Source organism: Taeniopygia guttata, chromosome 8, assembly GCF_048771995.1.
Source record: "Taeniopygia guttata chromosome 8, bTaeGut7.mat, whole genome shotgun sequence".
NCBI classification, from domain to species: domain Eukaryota; kingdom Metazoa; phylum Chordata; class Aves; order Passeriformes; family Estrildidae; genus Taeniopygia; species Taeniopygia guttata.
The window spans coordinates 26,268,718-26,284,988 of NC_133033.1; the positions used below are offsets into that span (position 1 = coordinate 26,268,718).

General features: G+C 37.5%; 1 protein-coding gene and 2 long non-coding RNA genes across 4 annotated transcripts in view; 1 reads left to right on the forward strand and 2 right to left on the reverse strand.

The window, feature by feature from the left end:
- Positions 1 to 16,271, forward strand: part of RABGAP1L (RAB GTPase activating protein 1 like) — a 231,396-nt gene that overhangs the window by 50,640 nt on the left and 164,485 nt on the right. For both annotated transcript variants that reach the window (XM_072932817.1, XM_072932816.1), the window contains exon 13: positions 3,422 to 3,572. In XM_072932817.1, the coding sequence (XP_072788918.1) occupies positions 3,422 to 3,572 (151 nt within the window). The remainder of the gene's footprint in view (positions 1 to 3,421; positions 3,573 to 16,271) is intronic.
- On the reverse strand, positions 8,685 to 11,633 carry LOC140684619 (uncharacterized). The gene is made up of 3 exons (XR_012057139.1): positions 11,303 to 11,633; positions 10,312 to 10,405; positions 8,685 to 8,822 (listed from the first exon to the last, which is right to left on the reverse strand). It is a non-coding gene; the product is annotated as an uncharacterized lncRNA (long non-coding RNA).
- Positions 11,919 to 14,773, reverse strand: LOC140684621 (uncharacterized). The gene is made up of 3 exons (XR_012057141.1): positions 14,648 to 14,773; positions 13,697 to 13,740; positions 11,919 to 12,825 (listed from the first exon to the last, which is right to left on the reverse strand). It is a non-coding gene; the product is annotated as an uncharacterized lncRNA (long non-coding RNA).

Genomic DNA, 16,271 nt, shown 5'->3' on the forward strand with positions numbered 1-16,271 from the left:
AATCCAAGATTGAAAGATGCTACTTTTCAATTTGATTTTTTTTAAAATTAATTTGTCAGTTGAATCCTCTGTTTTTAACCTGTGTCCTTGATAAATACCTGGACTCTGTGGATGAGCATGCTGAAGTAAAAAGATACCCACAGCTCATAGTCTTAAAGTTTCATGTATCCAACTATTTTTTCTTGTTACTCAAGTATACTAATCAACAAGACAAAACATTTTTAAGAGTTTTGGAATCCTAACATAACTTACACATAAATCAAGACAATTATTTAGTAGTTGAAGCAGCTTAACATTAGTTTAAAATGGGGAGAGACATGGGAGATCCCAGCGTGTTTGAAGACTAGCAAACATTTATTCAGGAGTGTCTCAAGTCTCTCAATATTACCTCTGGAGACATTAAAATCTGTAAACTACTTGAGTTCTTGAATAGTGTTATGTTACATTCTAAGAACAAAACTTAAAATAACAGGTGAGAATTGGTAAGCATTTGAAAACTAAAAATAAATCAAATGAAATCTTGTAGTGTTGTTGAAAACTACACCATATGTTAGTAGAAGAGCTGTAAAATTTGTAAAAGAAAAAAGTAAATAAACAAAAAGTAACACTTCCACTTGGGGAACTGGTGTGCTGATTTGTCTCTTAGATGAAAAATTTCTTGCATTTTTAATTGCTTTTTGTCATTTCATTAAAATGTCACTGTACCTTATTTGACTCAGCAAAAATACTGCTCCAGGACTCTCCTTCAAGGATATAAACAGAAATAATAAGATAATTTGCCAAAAAGAGAACAAACAATTGAAAAGTGATAGTATATCTGTTTATTTTACTATTTACTGCATCCTCTGCATTAGTTGTTCTTGCCAATTAAGCTACTTTAGCTGACTGGTGAACTCTTTCTTAAAGAAAAAAGCAGTATCAGTGATCAATAACAGTCTTTGATCAGAAAGTTGGAGCATAGCCTGTGCATTGCTGCTCTATGTCCTTGCTCTCTGTTATTTTAAAATTGTATTTATGAGTTTGTGCAGGAGAATTGCAGCATTTTGTAACAAATTAAAGATTTCAGCATCCATGAATGGTGACTCCCCCACATGAAGGGTAAGGTTAGAGTAAGAAAAGCTTTTATTTTACGCTCACTTCTGTTGTTCTGAGCATGGATTATGGATGCACAAGCTGTTTCCCAGAGCCATCCAGTACTTGGAAAGTTGGCTGTGGAAGTTGGTAATGCTGTCCAACATGGATTCCTATTGCTAAAGTATTACCTCTGCTATAAAATATATCTAGGACAGAGCCAGTAAAGTCTGGTTGTTTAATTCCATTGGGATTATGTTCAGGATGATGTTACAGCATGGGTGTTAGTAGTTGCCTTGTATTTTTTCCTTGGTGTTGCTGAAAACTTCCCTGCTATGTTTCTATGGGAATGTCCCTTTTTACCTGCTCATTTGATCAGCTTGCTCAGTCCTCAGAGAAGCCCTTCCTTGTTTCTCACATAACACATACGGCCTGATCCGTGTAATAACCAAACTAATCCACAACTAGATGTGATTCATCTTTCTGATCTATTTCCTATATATTTATTCTTCAACGTGCATGCCATAATTCTATCAGTGTTTAGAGTAACTGGTCATAGAATCCCTGAATAGTTTGGGTTGGACAGGACCTCAGAGCTCATCCCATTCCAGCCCCTTGTCATGGGCAGGGACCACTATCCCAGGTTGCTCCAAGTGTCCCACCTGGCCTTGAACACTTCCAGGCATCCAGGGGCAGTCACAGCTTCTCTGGGCACCCTGTGCCAGGGCCTCCCCACTCTCACAGAGAAGAATTTCTCCCTGATACCCATGTAACCTGGCCTCTCTGTCAGTTTAAAACCATTCCCCCTTGTCCTGTCACTATCTGCTCCTATAAAAAGGTTCTTTCCCTCCTTTTTATAAACTCCTTTAAGGTACTGAAAGGCCATAATAAGGTCTCCCTGCAGCCCTTTTCTTTTCCAGGCAGAACACCCCCAGCTATTCCAACCTATGTCCATAGCAGAGAGGTTCCAGCCCTTGGAGCATCTATGGTCTCCTCTGAGCTAGTGCAAGTCCTTTAAGTGTTTAGTGCTTTTATTGTTTCTGTGAATATTGGTTTTCTTTCTAGCTCTTTCCCATCACAAGACTCTTAAGGTAATGTGACTGACTGCAACATGGAATGAAAAAGACAAAAGGAGCTAGTTTTATTTGGGTAGCTGAGGGATAAAGATAAGGATGAAATTACTTGTACTGCATGGCACATTTAAAAATAAAAATAATTATTGTTTTTTAAAACAATAAGGGTGTTATATAATCACACTCTTCAGTTCTCAGGCCATTTGGAAAAATGGGGATATCATCCCCAAAGCATAAGAAAATGAAATAGGTTAGAGTATCTTTTAAATTTAAACAGTAGTGGTAACCGGTTCATGTCCTAATGACCTGTTTCATAGAATGAATACTCTAAACATTCACTGCAAATCCAGGCTCAAGTTGCAGGTTATTGAATTAATCATGGCTTGCTGGCATTTGGCTAAACAGCCACTCTCACTACTCTGCTACCAGGAGAGCTGGGAAATACAACGGTGGTCAAAGCACTTGGAGAGCACAGCAGAAAGAGCCAAAAATCAGTTTGGGCAGTCTTCTGCTGGATTGCTCTGAAAACTGTAATGAGTCTGAGTGCTTTAATCTAGATCAGCAAATACTGTTGTTTCCAAAGGAGCTTTTCAACATCTGCAACTGAAAGCTCTGTAATATTGTGCACATGCAGTGATTGTTTTCCTGCATTTCTTGTTGTATGTGTGTACATCCAGAGAGTAAAGCACCAGCTCACACCAGCAGGCAGATTTATTTGAAATAGTAGGATTGTACAAACATGTGTGCAAGTGTTCCTGTTTTGTGGCACTTGCAACATACTCTTGGCATGAAGCGTGGAACTAGAAATTCAGTCTTCATAATACTACTCTTAATTGTCTTTTGTTATCCAAAATTTGTTTTTCTGTACCGCTTACATTATTTTGAACTTATTTTTCTGAACCTAAGCTAAAATATGTATGTTGAACAAATATTTGAATTGTCTGCACAGATGGCATATTTTTCAATTCAAATTGTTCTTCATTAGCCAACTTAGTTCAATTTCTGCAACTGCTTATTATTAATTTTCCTTAATTTCTCCACACCTAAGAGAATTTGGGTATCACTATATTTTGCCATTGGTTCTTGCTGTAAATCCTTGCAGAGTTTTTGCTTTCCATTTGACAAACACTAACTACTGTAACCAGTGGAAAAAAAGTTTGTGTTGCCAGTTGCTGACTCTCCTTTAGTGAATAACTTTAAAGATTTTTAATGTTTTTAATCTTTAATTTGACTCCTCTAGTTGAAGTATAACAGGTAAATGATCATCTTTGTTTCAGGCACAATAACCTTGTTGTGAGACCAAATGGGCTGTCCACTCTGGTGAAGAGTGGTGTTCCAGAAGCACTGAGGGCAGAGATCTGGCAGCTGCTGGCAGGATGCCATGACAACCAGGCAATGCTGGATAAATACAGATTACTCATCACAATGGTAAGGGATTTCTTATTTGTTCTTTCCTTCTTTTGTTCACTTTTCTTTTCTTTGGTTGGGATGAATTCTGCTGGACAGCAGTTTTAGTCAGTGGCAGGGCAGCAGAAGAATGAAACAGTTTGACTTGCTTTAAGCAACAGAAATTGTGATTATGTGACTTTGCCTCCTGCCATGGGTACCTGCTGCATGGCATTAGCAATAGAAATTGCTGACCTGTATCTGTAGTAATGCTTGACATTTAGCTTTCTATTCTCTTGCTGTGATCATATTAAGAACCATCAGCTTGTTCAGGTGTTTGCTTGTGGGTTTTTTTAAAAACTCACATCCATCACTTTGTTTTTTCAGAAGTTTGTTTTATGTTTGCCTTAATTTTAAGGGGTTTCAATTATTAAAAAAACTCAAACCTAAACAAAACAGCACAAAATTGAGTATTTCTTCATTTTGTTGTTTATTTTAAAAAAGAATGTTAACAACATTTGACCTAGCAGGAAACCAGTCTCCTTGCAGTATGGGTGAGCTGAGAGGAGAATCCTTTTGGGAGTCAACTTCCATTCTGTGTGCATCAGTGCAGTCCGTGAGCATTCTAGGAAGTCTGTGGAGCTGTTTGATCTGTGGTGGCAAGAGGGAGGAGCTCTGTTGTGTAACACAAGCTCTGTGCAGTGTCAGAGGTGATCTCAGCATTTGGGGTTCTGAGGCTCTGCCACTGCAGGGCTGTTCAGCTCTGAGAAGAGCAGCAGTCTCAAATACATTTTTAATGGCAGCACAGCAATGGATGGAGATAATTTTCTGTGCTGCTCAGAGCAAGTGCTGGATTTGTTACCTGGTTTATGGATTATCTGTCCACACAGAAATTCTGGAGTAGATGTTGTTACTCAAAGTTTCCTTTTCTAATGTTGTCATATTATTTTGCTACTTGTCCTCTTAATTTGACATAATTATGTTTGTGAAGTTTAGAAGCATCCCCAGAGTGAGAACTGTCCTGGTGGCTACTTTTCTCTTTACCAAGAAGGAAGAATGTTTTGATAGTGTAAATTTTTCATTTTGATGTTGTAGCTGTGTTATATTTTCCTTGGAAACCATTCACAGGACATCTGTCAGCTGTATGGTGCATCAAAGCCACCTCCATTATTTGTTCCTGCTTTCCAAAAGTGGGAAAGACATTTGTTTCAGGGTGGAGGAGGGAGTGGAAAACTTCTAAAATGCAAAGTTTATCTTGATACTGGGGCCTTGTGCCTTAAAAATACCTTGTAGCAACACTTGGCCTTTTTACTACAGAGATATTGCAGGGATGTGTATTTTGGAAGATGACATTTCATATAGTATTTAATATGAAATATTACACCGTTACTGATGAAAAGTTTAAATCCTCCACTGAACGGAAGCATTTATGCAAATAGAGTTTTTTTTCTAAAGTGAATAATTTTCCTTCTGAAATGACAAAACTACTTCTGTAGTCTGTCTGTCTAAGCTGCTGGCGATCACATCAGTCGGCAGTAAAAGACTCATGAAAGAAATGAACAAGAGAGAGCCTGTGCCATACCAAAGCTAGGGCCCATCTTTGGAAAAAGTTAATGTGGGATGCTCCAGAAAAAATGTCAGCTGTTTTTTATTTTTTTTTTAATGAGTTATTGTCTGATATTTATGTCTGTGAACAGACATTTTCAGTTTCACTTTGGTGTGTCAGTAATGTGAATTGAGCAGAGAGTAGTAGAATATACACTTTAGTAGAATATACTACTAAAATCTTAGTTGCAGTGTTACCTTATGTGTGTCAATAATAACTTAATAATGTTAAGCTTCAGAGTTATTTGGGTATTAATGACTGTTCACTTGCTTCTCCTGTGTGAGAAAGCAGAACTGATTTTTTTCTCCATTATTTGTGTGCTGACATCCTAATAGACCAACAACAAAACCTTTATTTTTTCCGTAATTATTTATTCTTCCCATAAAACCCATCTTTTTAATCTTGATTCTTTCAGTTTATGAATATACTTGTACAAATTCATTGTCTCCTAGTATTTTGGTCATTCTGCTTGATGTTTCTCTTCTGAAAGCTGGATGTTTTTATGGGTGCCTTGACCACTTCAGCAGTATATTCCTTGAACATGTGTGTTCATGAGCCATTCCTAGGGGAGTGGGGAGAGCTGGTGGTGCTCTGCACTTGCAGTCCTCAGAGTGAAGTGGGCTCAATTCCAGGAGGAGGAGGTGGTACAAACATCTGTGAACTTGCACCATTGCCTACTGACACCCCACAACTCCCAGAACATGTGTCTCAAACAGCTCCCCATTGCTGCCCAGTCCCTGGCAGTCCCTGAGGTTCTGTCCCGTGCTGCCCCTGGTGATAGATCCTTCCTCTGAGCCTGCTCTCCCAGCACTCCAGCCTGCTCATCCAGCCTGACCTGCACCCCTGGGTTAAATTGGCAATTGCAGCACCTCCATGAGAAAAAGGACACTGGAGACCGGTAGAAAAATCTCTGCCATGATACTGTCACAGCTTGAAAGATGAACTCGATACCTGGAATTATTAGTACTGAAAACCTGACTTACATTTGCCTCTTCTGGGGACAGAGCAAAATCTGGTAAAAACTCTGATTTTACTACAGTGTTACTGGTTAACTTCTGGTGAAACTGTGCTCACTGCTGAGAGTTGTGGTGTTGGCAGGCCAAAAATGTGTACCTTGTGATACTCTGAATGACAGCAGACTCTCAGCATTTAAATTTAGTTTAGAGACCATGATATAGACACATTAGTTGTTCCAGTCTTGTGCAGCAGTGCTGTGTTAGATTGGCCAGCCATCACATAAGAAATCTGGCTGTGCATTTATACTGTATTTATCCATCTGTATGCAGTGTTTCTCAGCTACAGGAGTGCTTTATTCAGTGTGTTCTGTAGGAGAGGGTAATTTGGGGCTTGTTTTAGAGTCTCAATTCAGCACTGAAAGCAAAAGAAAATGTCTCATTTAGAAAAGTCAATGCTGCACTTACTTTCTCCAAAAGGCCTCCGTGTCCTGTAGTCCCGTGCACTGGAGATCAGCAGTCTGTCAAGAGTGATCTGGTGAGCTGTGTTCCCTTTTCCCTAGATCAGAGCATTCATTTTCCATCTCTAGGTGAGTTTGGAGCTCCAGGAGAGAAGGGAGAAAGAAATCCTTGTGCTCTCACAAGTACTGACAAGCACTGCCTTGCACTCTTAGGTCTCCTGCGGAGTTCCAGCTTGATTACTGTGAGTTGTTCAGGAATTTTGACTGGAGCACAATAATAGGCCTTGCATACAATTTTAGAGAGTAGGAGTTGTGATTTGGCAGCTGTTTTGTTTCTGACATATATGTAAATGTGTTCTGTATGACAATCAAAATCTGCCTTACTTCCCTTGCCATGGGCTCTTCACAATGCTGCACGTGGCACCTGACAGGAAGGGGGAAGTCAAATATACATCAGTAGGGATAAATGTGCATTTTTATTTATGTAATTATTGTATGGAAAATAAAATCAGAGTGAGAAAACTCTGCTAATGATAATGAAGGGGTAATAGTGGTACTTAAAAAGCTTTTGTAAAAGCATGCCTGATCTGTTTGTTAAAAGAATATAGAAAAATGTGCACAAGCTGAGGTCAGCTCATTGACAGAGTGTTTCCCACTGCCTGCTTGGCATCATTTCATCTTCACTGGTTCCTCTCCAGAGACTGGAATGAATTTTTCCATGGTGAGGTGTATTCAGAGCTCTGATAAACTGGTGGCTGCCAAGCCACAGTGTAGCCTGTTGATGACTGGAGTGAGTGGTAATTGCCTGCTGCAAGAATCGAACATCGTGCTCCCCTTGCCCCAGTGTGTCCTTGTCAGAGCAGGGTCAGGCACTGTCAGTGTGCACATGAGTAGAAATTTGCTGTCACATGATGGCAGTGATGCAACAACTTAGCCTAAAATACTTGTTGCATCTGCATGGGGACAGATGTTTTATTTATTGTATCTTACACTGCTTATTGTCAGTTTTTCTTCTCTGTTTGAGATGGTTTCATTCTTGTGTGAATTCTCACTGCTGAATTTGTACGTAACTTTTGTTTCCTGTCAGGGCTGAGTGTAGTTAATGTAAGTAAAATGAGAACAGGAACAGGAGGCTCTCACTCATGTTCTGTAGTTTGAAAACTTTGGGTGGACTGTTTTAAGGTAACATTTCTGGTTCTAAACTGTATGATTTATTCATAAAAGACTTCCAGTTTTCAATAGGAATTCCCTTAAGAAATGAACTGTGTGTTCATCTAACAGCATATATAGACTTATTTTAAATGCAGAAGCTGCTGTGGTTTAAGGAAGCAAAACTTGTTTTAAATTTATTATTATTTTTTTAGTAAGATCACAAAAATAAGTCTCAGATAAAGTAGTTGTTAGTAGTATTATATTCAAAATGATGAAAGTTTGTGTAGGAATGAGAATGCCTGGTTTTGAACTAGGTGGTGACATTGAGTTGAAGTTCTTAAAGAAAGATTGAATGGCTGTCCTTCCAAATGACTTGTAAGAGAACCAAAAATAGGATTATTTGTTTATTCTCATAATTCCCTTTGGCAATATGAGCATGTGCCCAGAACAGTTAGAGATAATAACTAATTAAAGGGTCAGGCTTCAGAAGACCTGGCCAAGACCCAGCTTTTTCTGCTGACTGTGTTTTTTGGTGTTTTGTCTCTGGACCAACAACATTTCAAGTCACTCCACACCAGAGTGAAAAATCCTAAGAATTGTTCCAAGCTTCAAGAGGCATTGACTTGGGGATTAAATATTGCCATATCATGAAAATAACAGATCTCAGTAATGTAATAATTTGAAAATGGCAATAATCAGGGGGGATCACTACTTCAGCAGTGTAATTCTCATGTAATGGTGAGCAATTATAGGAAAGTATTTTCCATTGCTGCAGAAGGTGGAGCAAATGGATTGGATTTGGGGCTGGATGAAATTAATGAATTTAGAGTTAATATATGTAATTTATCTGCTCAGTTTGGACCAGCACTATTATTTCTGATTCCTATGAGATAAATCCTCCTTTTTTTAAAGCAAAAAGGAAAAAACCCAAAAGTTAAAGTTGCAGGTTTCTGGAACTGTGTCTTGTCCAAAATTAAAAGTTAGAAATAGGATAGATGAAAATAGCAAATCCTGTTGTTGAAGTTTCAACATGTGCTTAAACACCATCTTCCATGTATTGAATTGGTGCATCTGTCTTCAGACTGAGCTTCAAGGACTGAAGATCAACTTTCATGTAAACCTAATGAACAAATGTATTTATTTTTTAAATTTTGAATTTATCCAAACTATTCAAACAACAAAAGGTATTTGCTTCTTTGTTTCACACTTAATATTTACTGGGCTCTTTAATTTTTATTGCAAGTTTGTTTGCATGGTTAGGAAAAGGAACGCTGAGAAAACCACAAGTCAGGCACTGTTTCTATCCAAAGAAGATTAAATGCAGTTGAGTTTGAAAACTGATGCCTTGATGCTAGATTTGTGTGGTTTTGTTCATTTAGTTTTTAAATGTATTTTGTGTGAAGCAAATACAATTTGTGAAACAGTTTAACTGGGAATTGAGTGAATTTCTTACATAGGAAGACTATTTTAGTGGGAGTAGAAAATGAATCAAGCTTGTCATTTGCAGCAATACCAAAGGATGTGAAGCTAGCACTAAGGAGGGGAAGAGGAATATTTTTTGTCCCAGTGGCTTCATGCAGGCTTCCACTGCTTAGTGTTCCGAGACTAATTAATCAGTAAGGGTGTCTAATTAAAAAGATGACTGTTCACCAGCTACCACAGCAGGCTGGTTAATGGACTGAAACATTAGAGTATTTTTGTAGGAAATATTTGTGTTCCGAATGCTGCATCTGTTTGTTCTGATTGAAAATGGGGGAGTTTAGGCCTCTGTAGCAAGAATAGGGGGTTTTTTGCATATTTATTCTGTCTCCTTACAAATTAGGAGTTGTTTCCTTTGACTTGTAAAGGAAATAGATATCAAGGATGGCATAGCAATATCCTAACAATTGTAAAAGATCCTATTACATAAGGATCAATGATCATTATAATAAAAATGTGATTTTTCTTTTCAGTTGATTGAAAAGACAAAAAGCTAATACCTGTTACTTTGCTTTTTGAACGAGGCACTTGGGCATTAGCCAAAATAATTCTAGAAGAACTGATCACTTTTTCTGAGTTTCCTCTTTCTTTGAAATTCTGTATATACATGCAGTTTCTTAGGTTTTACTTTTCCCCACTGTTTCTCAAAGGATAAGGATAGAATGACTGTTAGTTAACTCTTCTCTTAAACTGAGAATTGATTTCATGACAAGTAGAGTCTTGATATTTTTATCATGTAATGTGGTTGCTAGAGACAAATCAGCTCATGCTGGTTGGAGTGATATGAAGCTTCATTTTTGGTGTAAGCTGATCTGTTGGTGCTGGCAGTTACAGTCACCTACTTTGAATTATTTTAGTGGTGCTGCAACACTGGGAAAATAAGGTATATATGAAATACTTACTAGAAATCAGTAAAAAGTTATTGTCTCTGGAGAATAGAAGTTGATACAATTTTAATTCTTTAAATAGCTTCATTTAAATTCAGACTTCAGATAAAAGGTTTAGTTTATGATAAATGTACCAGGGTACCTAGTTCCACAGCAAATGTTAATATTTCTCTTACAAACTCAGGAATAAAATGTCCCTAAGGTGAATTTAATTTGCCAAGTTTTGGTTCATTTAGCACTCACCTGGAGAAAGTCTTTCAATTTTGTGTGCACAAAAGGGAAAATCTTATGCTAAGTCTTCATCTTCAAAGGAATTAATCAGTTTAGTGACAAGTCCCTTCAGGAAATAAAGGAGGAGCATCAATTAGTAATTTTTATTTTTATGTAATCTACATTTCAATGTTTATACTTGAGGTGGAAAAAAACTACAGTAGCATGTTCAGGGCCTGCATAAAATTATAAAATATTCTGCTGCATTAAGAATTTTTCTGCAGTTTCTTTTCCATACATAATTACATATAAGAACACTAAAATAACACTCACAATACAATTCCTGGCTCTTGAGCTGATGTATGACCTCTCTGTCCTAAAATTCACATCAATTGACACATTTACTCTGCAGGGTGGAGTAGAATGAGATTTGCTTGTGGCTTCTTGGGACGTGTTCGGTTTTGTCTGTGTGAATTTATGATCCATTATCTGCAAACCAGGGGAGAGCAGAGTTTTTTGCCCATCATGTCAAGTAGTGATAAAATCAAGGGAGTATCAGTATTAGGGCCTGGATAGGTTTAAATGATGGCTACTGGAAGAATTGATATTGCATCAGATAGTGTCATGAGCTCAGGATATATGAATATTGATGCAGATAACAAGTGAATTTAAGTAGGATGGAATTGGGATGTGTCATTGCCTCGCTGTTCCCTCACAGTGTGCTAAGAGCTGCTAGTACTTGGCACCTCAGTGCTGGCTTGAAAATCCCTGCTATTCCTTCCTGGATAAAACATAAATAGATATCTCAGTTGAATTTGAATGTTGGTTGGTTTGTTGGTGTTGTTTTCCTGTGGCACTAATGGTGCTAATGCTGGAAGAGCAGCTGTAGTAGAGACATTTTAAACCATGGTTTTCTATATCCCTGAGTAAAACTGGATTGTTTTAGAAGTTCCCTGCAGGGTGTGTTGTCTTTATGGAATTCTGTGTGTATGATTTTCAACTGTAAGCTCAGGCCACTGCTTACCTGAAGGAAAAGGTAATGTCTGTGTCCACTGTGGGAGCTGGGATTGCTGAGGGATAATTGTGTTTGAGGCAATCAACTTGCTCTTGGTATTCCTCTTTCCTCTCTGGTCCACTTCTTCTGTTTTCAAATAAAGATTGCATAACTGGCATTCAGGAGGCTGCAGCACTCCAGAGCTGGAGCTTTAGAAATCTTAAATACCTTTATTGGAGGGAGCAAACCACCTTTTCTTGACTATTAGTTGCTTATTTCACTGTGTTAATATTTGGTGTTACAAAAATTAAAGAAGGCTCTAAGTGCTTAGAGAGAATCCAAACATTTGGTGTTTAAAGTCTCTTAAAATATCTTTGCTGACACCAAAACTGGTGGTCAGCACTTTATTAGAGCATGTTTTACCATAGCTGTGGACAGCAGTAGCATTTGGGATAGTAAAAAACCCAGCAAGGCTTGAGCTGCATGTGTAGAATATTAAAATGTACAGAAGTGATGAACACATCACTTAAATCTAAACTGGAATTTGATGTAGGAGTGAATTTTGAACCTTTATGACTTGTTTATAGTAAAACCCCAAATGACAGGGTTATTTGTGTTCTGTAGGATATTCTTCCAAGGGCCTGAGGTATTAAGGTATATTTTACAGTAATCACTTTAAAAGAGATTAGAAACCTGTACCTCTTTACAGTCTATATCCATTAAGGAATTTTTTCCTTTTCAGTGATGAGTATGGTCATACAAATTAAGAGTCATGTCTCCTGTCAGCAAGCAAATTTGCAGCTGCTGAGGTAAACTAACCAGGAGATTGTTAGAAAGAGTGTATGCAATAGCAGACTGCAAACAATCTCTTATATAGGTTTTTGTGGACACAGACAAATATTTTGGCAGCTAGGAATTTTTTTCTTGCTGAGGGTTTTTATCAGTTGCTTTTTAAACTGACAAGCAAATGCTGATGATATGGAGCGTCACATATTTTAATCATATCCTGCATATGACAAAGCTGTCTTCAGATGGGTGGTTTGTCTTCAAAGCAATCAGTTTCAAAATACAGCCTTTTTTTGAGTCAGTAATACAAGATACAGCCTGCATTAAAACTAGATAGTTATTAATGGGGATTGCAATTTCAGACAGTGTGCTTGACAAAAGGGGTTTCTTTCACTGCATGTTCCATCTTTTTTTATACCCTTACCTAGCATTTGCTAGGCTAGTCACAGTAATTGTGAGTTTTTATTTAGAAAATCTCCTTCCACCCATTTCTCTCAGATTCACTGTTCAGGTGTGGTGTCAGGGTGAGATGGGAGCAGGAACTGGAGCTGGGCAGGATGGATGGGTGAGGCAGCCTTAGGCAGGTTAATGTAATTACAGTCTAATGACACTTTTTGGTACCTGTATGGCAGAGGAATTGGAGGTACCTTTTGGATCCATGCCCTCTTTCTTTCACGAGTTTGTAAAGGTAATTCCAGAAAGTTCTTTTGGTCTTTGTTGTCACTTGTCTAGGATTTCCTTCTCTTTTCTGTAAAGACTCCCCGATTCTTAATGGAAATTGGAAAATATATAAACACACGTTAGAATGAGTATTCTTTGGTGATGCTTTTATACTTGCATGTGTGTTCAATGCAGAATGGCTGCCCCTGACACAAGAAGAATACTGATGCTGAATGCCAGCAGTGGATTTACACAGCTGGCAGTCGAGTAATATTTGGATGTCTGCTCATTTTTTTTTTTTTAACTCAAAACCATATATTTCAGGCAGCCACGCACTTGATTACATTTAGGCTATTGCACAATAAGGAAGTTAATTTCATAGAAAGCTCAGAGCAGCAGTAGCTGGTTGTCTTTTCAGGACTGTCTGCAGTGTCTGGTTGAGTCAGCAACAAGCCTTGGAAGCAGGCAGCCAGGCTCCTTTAGCCCAAGCAGAGACATACTTCTGAAACTTGGATTTAAAGTCTTGGTGTTCCCGTGTCTAAGATTTATCCTGACTCCTGAAAATGTGTGTAAGGTGAATATTGTACATGGAGTTTCCTTTGCAGAAGCTGTTGATAGGTCATAGATTAGATATTTACCAACATAATTTATATTTCTAGAAATGCTAGCTTCATGTGATTCTTGAGAGGGGACTGTGTGTCCATCCTCAAGGATTAATACTGGGACAGGGGAAGCAAAACTACAGAAATCCATTTGAATTTTCAGTGTTATCCTTGTTGCACAGTCATGTGTATTATTTGAATTTCCAGTGTACTTCTGATTTTTTGCTACAATAAGGAATTAATCTGATTCTTCTCCATTTAGTGCAAGCAAAGAGCCTGAAAAAAAACTAAATGAACAAAACCACACAAACCTGGCATCAAGGCACCAGTTTCAAAGTCAACTGCATTTAATCTTTGGATGGAAACAGTGACTCACTTGTGATCTCCTCAGTTTTCCTTTTCCTCACTATGCAAGCAAACCTGCAATAAAAATTAAAGAGCCCAGTAAATATTAAGTGTAAAACAAAAAGCTGTAATTTTGGCCATGCTAGTTCTGCTCACTGAAAGCTCTTGCAGATTGTGGTGAGAGACTTTTCATGTGGGTCAGACAAGAGTTATGAGTAGTACTGCTAGTAGCAACTTTAATTTTCAATGCAGTGAAGCCAAAATAAAAGGCACATGCTGTGTTAAAATACCATCTTACACTGGGATCCTAGCACATGTTATGTATATGGTTTAAGTGCAAATATTTCCAGTACAAGTTACTGTTTCTAATCATAATTCCCTGAAGTATCTGTTAAATACTTTGCTTATTATTAATTAAGGCTTGCCTCAGTATGGCTTTTGGAATATTTCACGGTGCACACAGTTCTGTTAATTTTGAAGTAGTAGTTTTGACAGTCTGAGAAATAATGGATAGGAGAAGAGTTCTCTGAGATTGAAAATGCTTGTATAATTAGGAGCCCTGAAATGGTCATCAAGCACATATCAGAAATTTAAAGATACAGTCATCTTCTAGTCATAGACACCCTTCCATACATACAAAGAGACAAAACTCTGCTGCTTCAGACAAATCAATTTTGGTACTTCCTAACTTTGCAGTACTTAATTTGAAATCATTAAGCAACCTTTATCGTGGAATCTTAGAATGGTTTGGATTGAAAGGGACTTTAAATCTCATCTTCAGTCCACTCTCTGCCATGGTGGGCAGGAACAGCTTCCACCAGCCCAGGGTGCTCCAAGCCCCATCCAGCCTGGCCTTGGACACTTCCAGGCATCCAGGGGCAGCCACAGCTTCTTTGGGATCACTGGCACATCAGATAAGTGGTAAAATGTTTGTTTTTTCGTCCTGACTGTGAGAACTTGCAATGTGTCATTTTCTACTCACCTTGAGATGCTCCCTTGCATTCCTCAGAGTTCTCTGGAATTGTACTAATTGTGATCTCTAAAGCAGACTTCCCCCCAAAAAACCCAACCTCTATTTGTCTCTGAAGCTCTTTCTGTAAATTGAGTCATAGATGATACATTTTAAGCCAGCAGAATGCTTGATTATTCTACTTTTGACTGCCTTTAAAATTCTAGTTGCCATAACAACTTTATTTCTTTATTTTTAGCACATCAGTTGCCATAACAATAAAATATAGCTTTTTGAATGTAATCATTTTTCCCTTACTTTTTTTTGCTTTGTTTTATAAAGAACCTTCTTGGGGGGATAGAAAATGTGCAAAAGCTCATCCCCTGTGAGTACTTGGGTTAGAACATTAGCTGAAAAATAAGACTTTTTTAAATCTAGCCTTGTTCCATTTCTGTGGAATTTTTTCGGACTACTGAGTATTTTCATAACTTAGGCAGAAAAATGAATGCAAATAATTTTCTTCAAATAAATTTTACTTGTGTAAAACCTTTCCTTTGTAAAAAATTGTTATTTCTCATTCTTATTTCTTTTAGTTAGTGTTAGTAGAAAACCTTAACTGTTAAGAGGGTAATTTCTAATACCTTTTTTCAATATACATCATGTCTATAAAGTCACTGAGTTAGAGGCAATGTTTTGTTCAGCATGTTTGGAGCAGTTTGATGTGATATATCTTTAAAATATATGAACAAAGAGATTGACTTTCAGCTTCAAGCCATAATATTGAGCAGAGGGGAGAGGTTTATGTGTGAATTTAATATTGGTGAAAAAAGTTGGATTTGAATGTAATCTATAGATTGGACTTCTCCATTTCCTGATAGTGTCCTTTCCAAAAGGATTTGTGGATATCAGTGTTGTCTTTATATTTAACCTCTTCTTAGTTCTGATAAAGTATATATTTGATTTTGATTTTTTTTAAGAGATGGCAGATAATATCAGGCTTGGTATTTCTTCTAGAATAAATGATTTCTTAGCTCACATAACATTTTACATGTGCCAATTTCTGGCTATAAATATAAATGTTCTCATTATCTAATAAAACAAAATTTGCTAGTTATTGGAAGTTGAATGTATTTAGATGTCATCAATCTTGAAAAATAGTTATCAGATGTATGATGACTTTATAAATTTTAATTGGTTAAAAATTAACTCAGGGCTGCTGGGGGGAGGGGGAGAAGTCAGTAATTCTTGCTTTCAGTGGCATTTTCCTAACACCTCTCATTTCTGGATTCCATGTCTGTGAGTTACCCAGGAATTTACTTTTGCTGTTATTGGCAAAATTTTCTCTGTAGATCATTCTCAGTAGGAAGCTATTCCTTGTCCTTTCTCATATATGGATATTGATGCAAGTGTGTTTAGATCCATGCTGGAGGAGAACAGAAGTGATACCTCTTCAGCACTTCCAGCTGGGAGGAAGATTTGGTCTAAATGAAGATGAGCTTAAAATCCATAAAAAGAAATTGTACCACCCTTCAGGCTATAAATAGTTATCGTGCCATATCCTTCTCATGTTCCTCTTTCCTATTTCTTCACAATGTGGTAGAATAGTAATCCTGAGTAACACTTAGTTTAAAATAGTCTTAAAAATCTACTATTTACT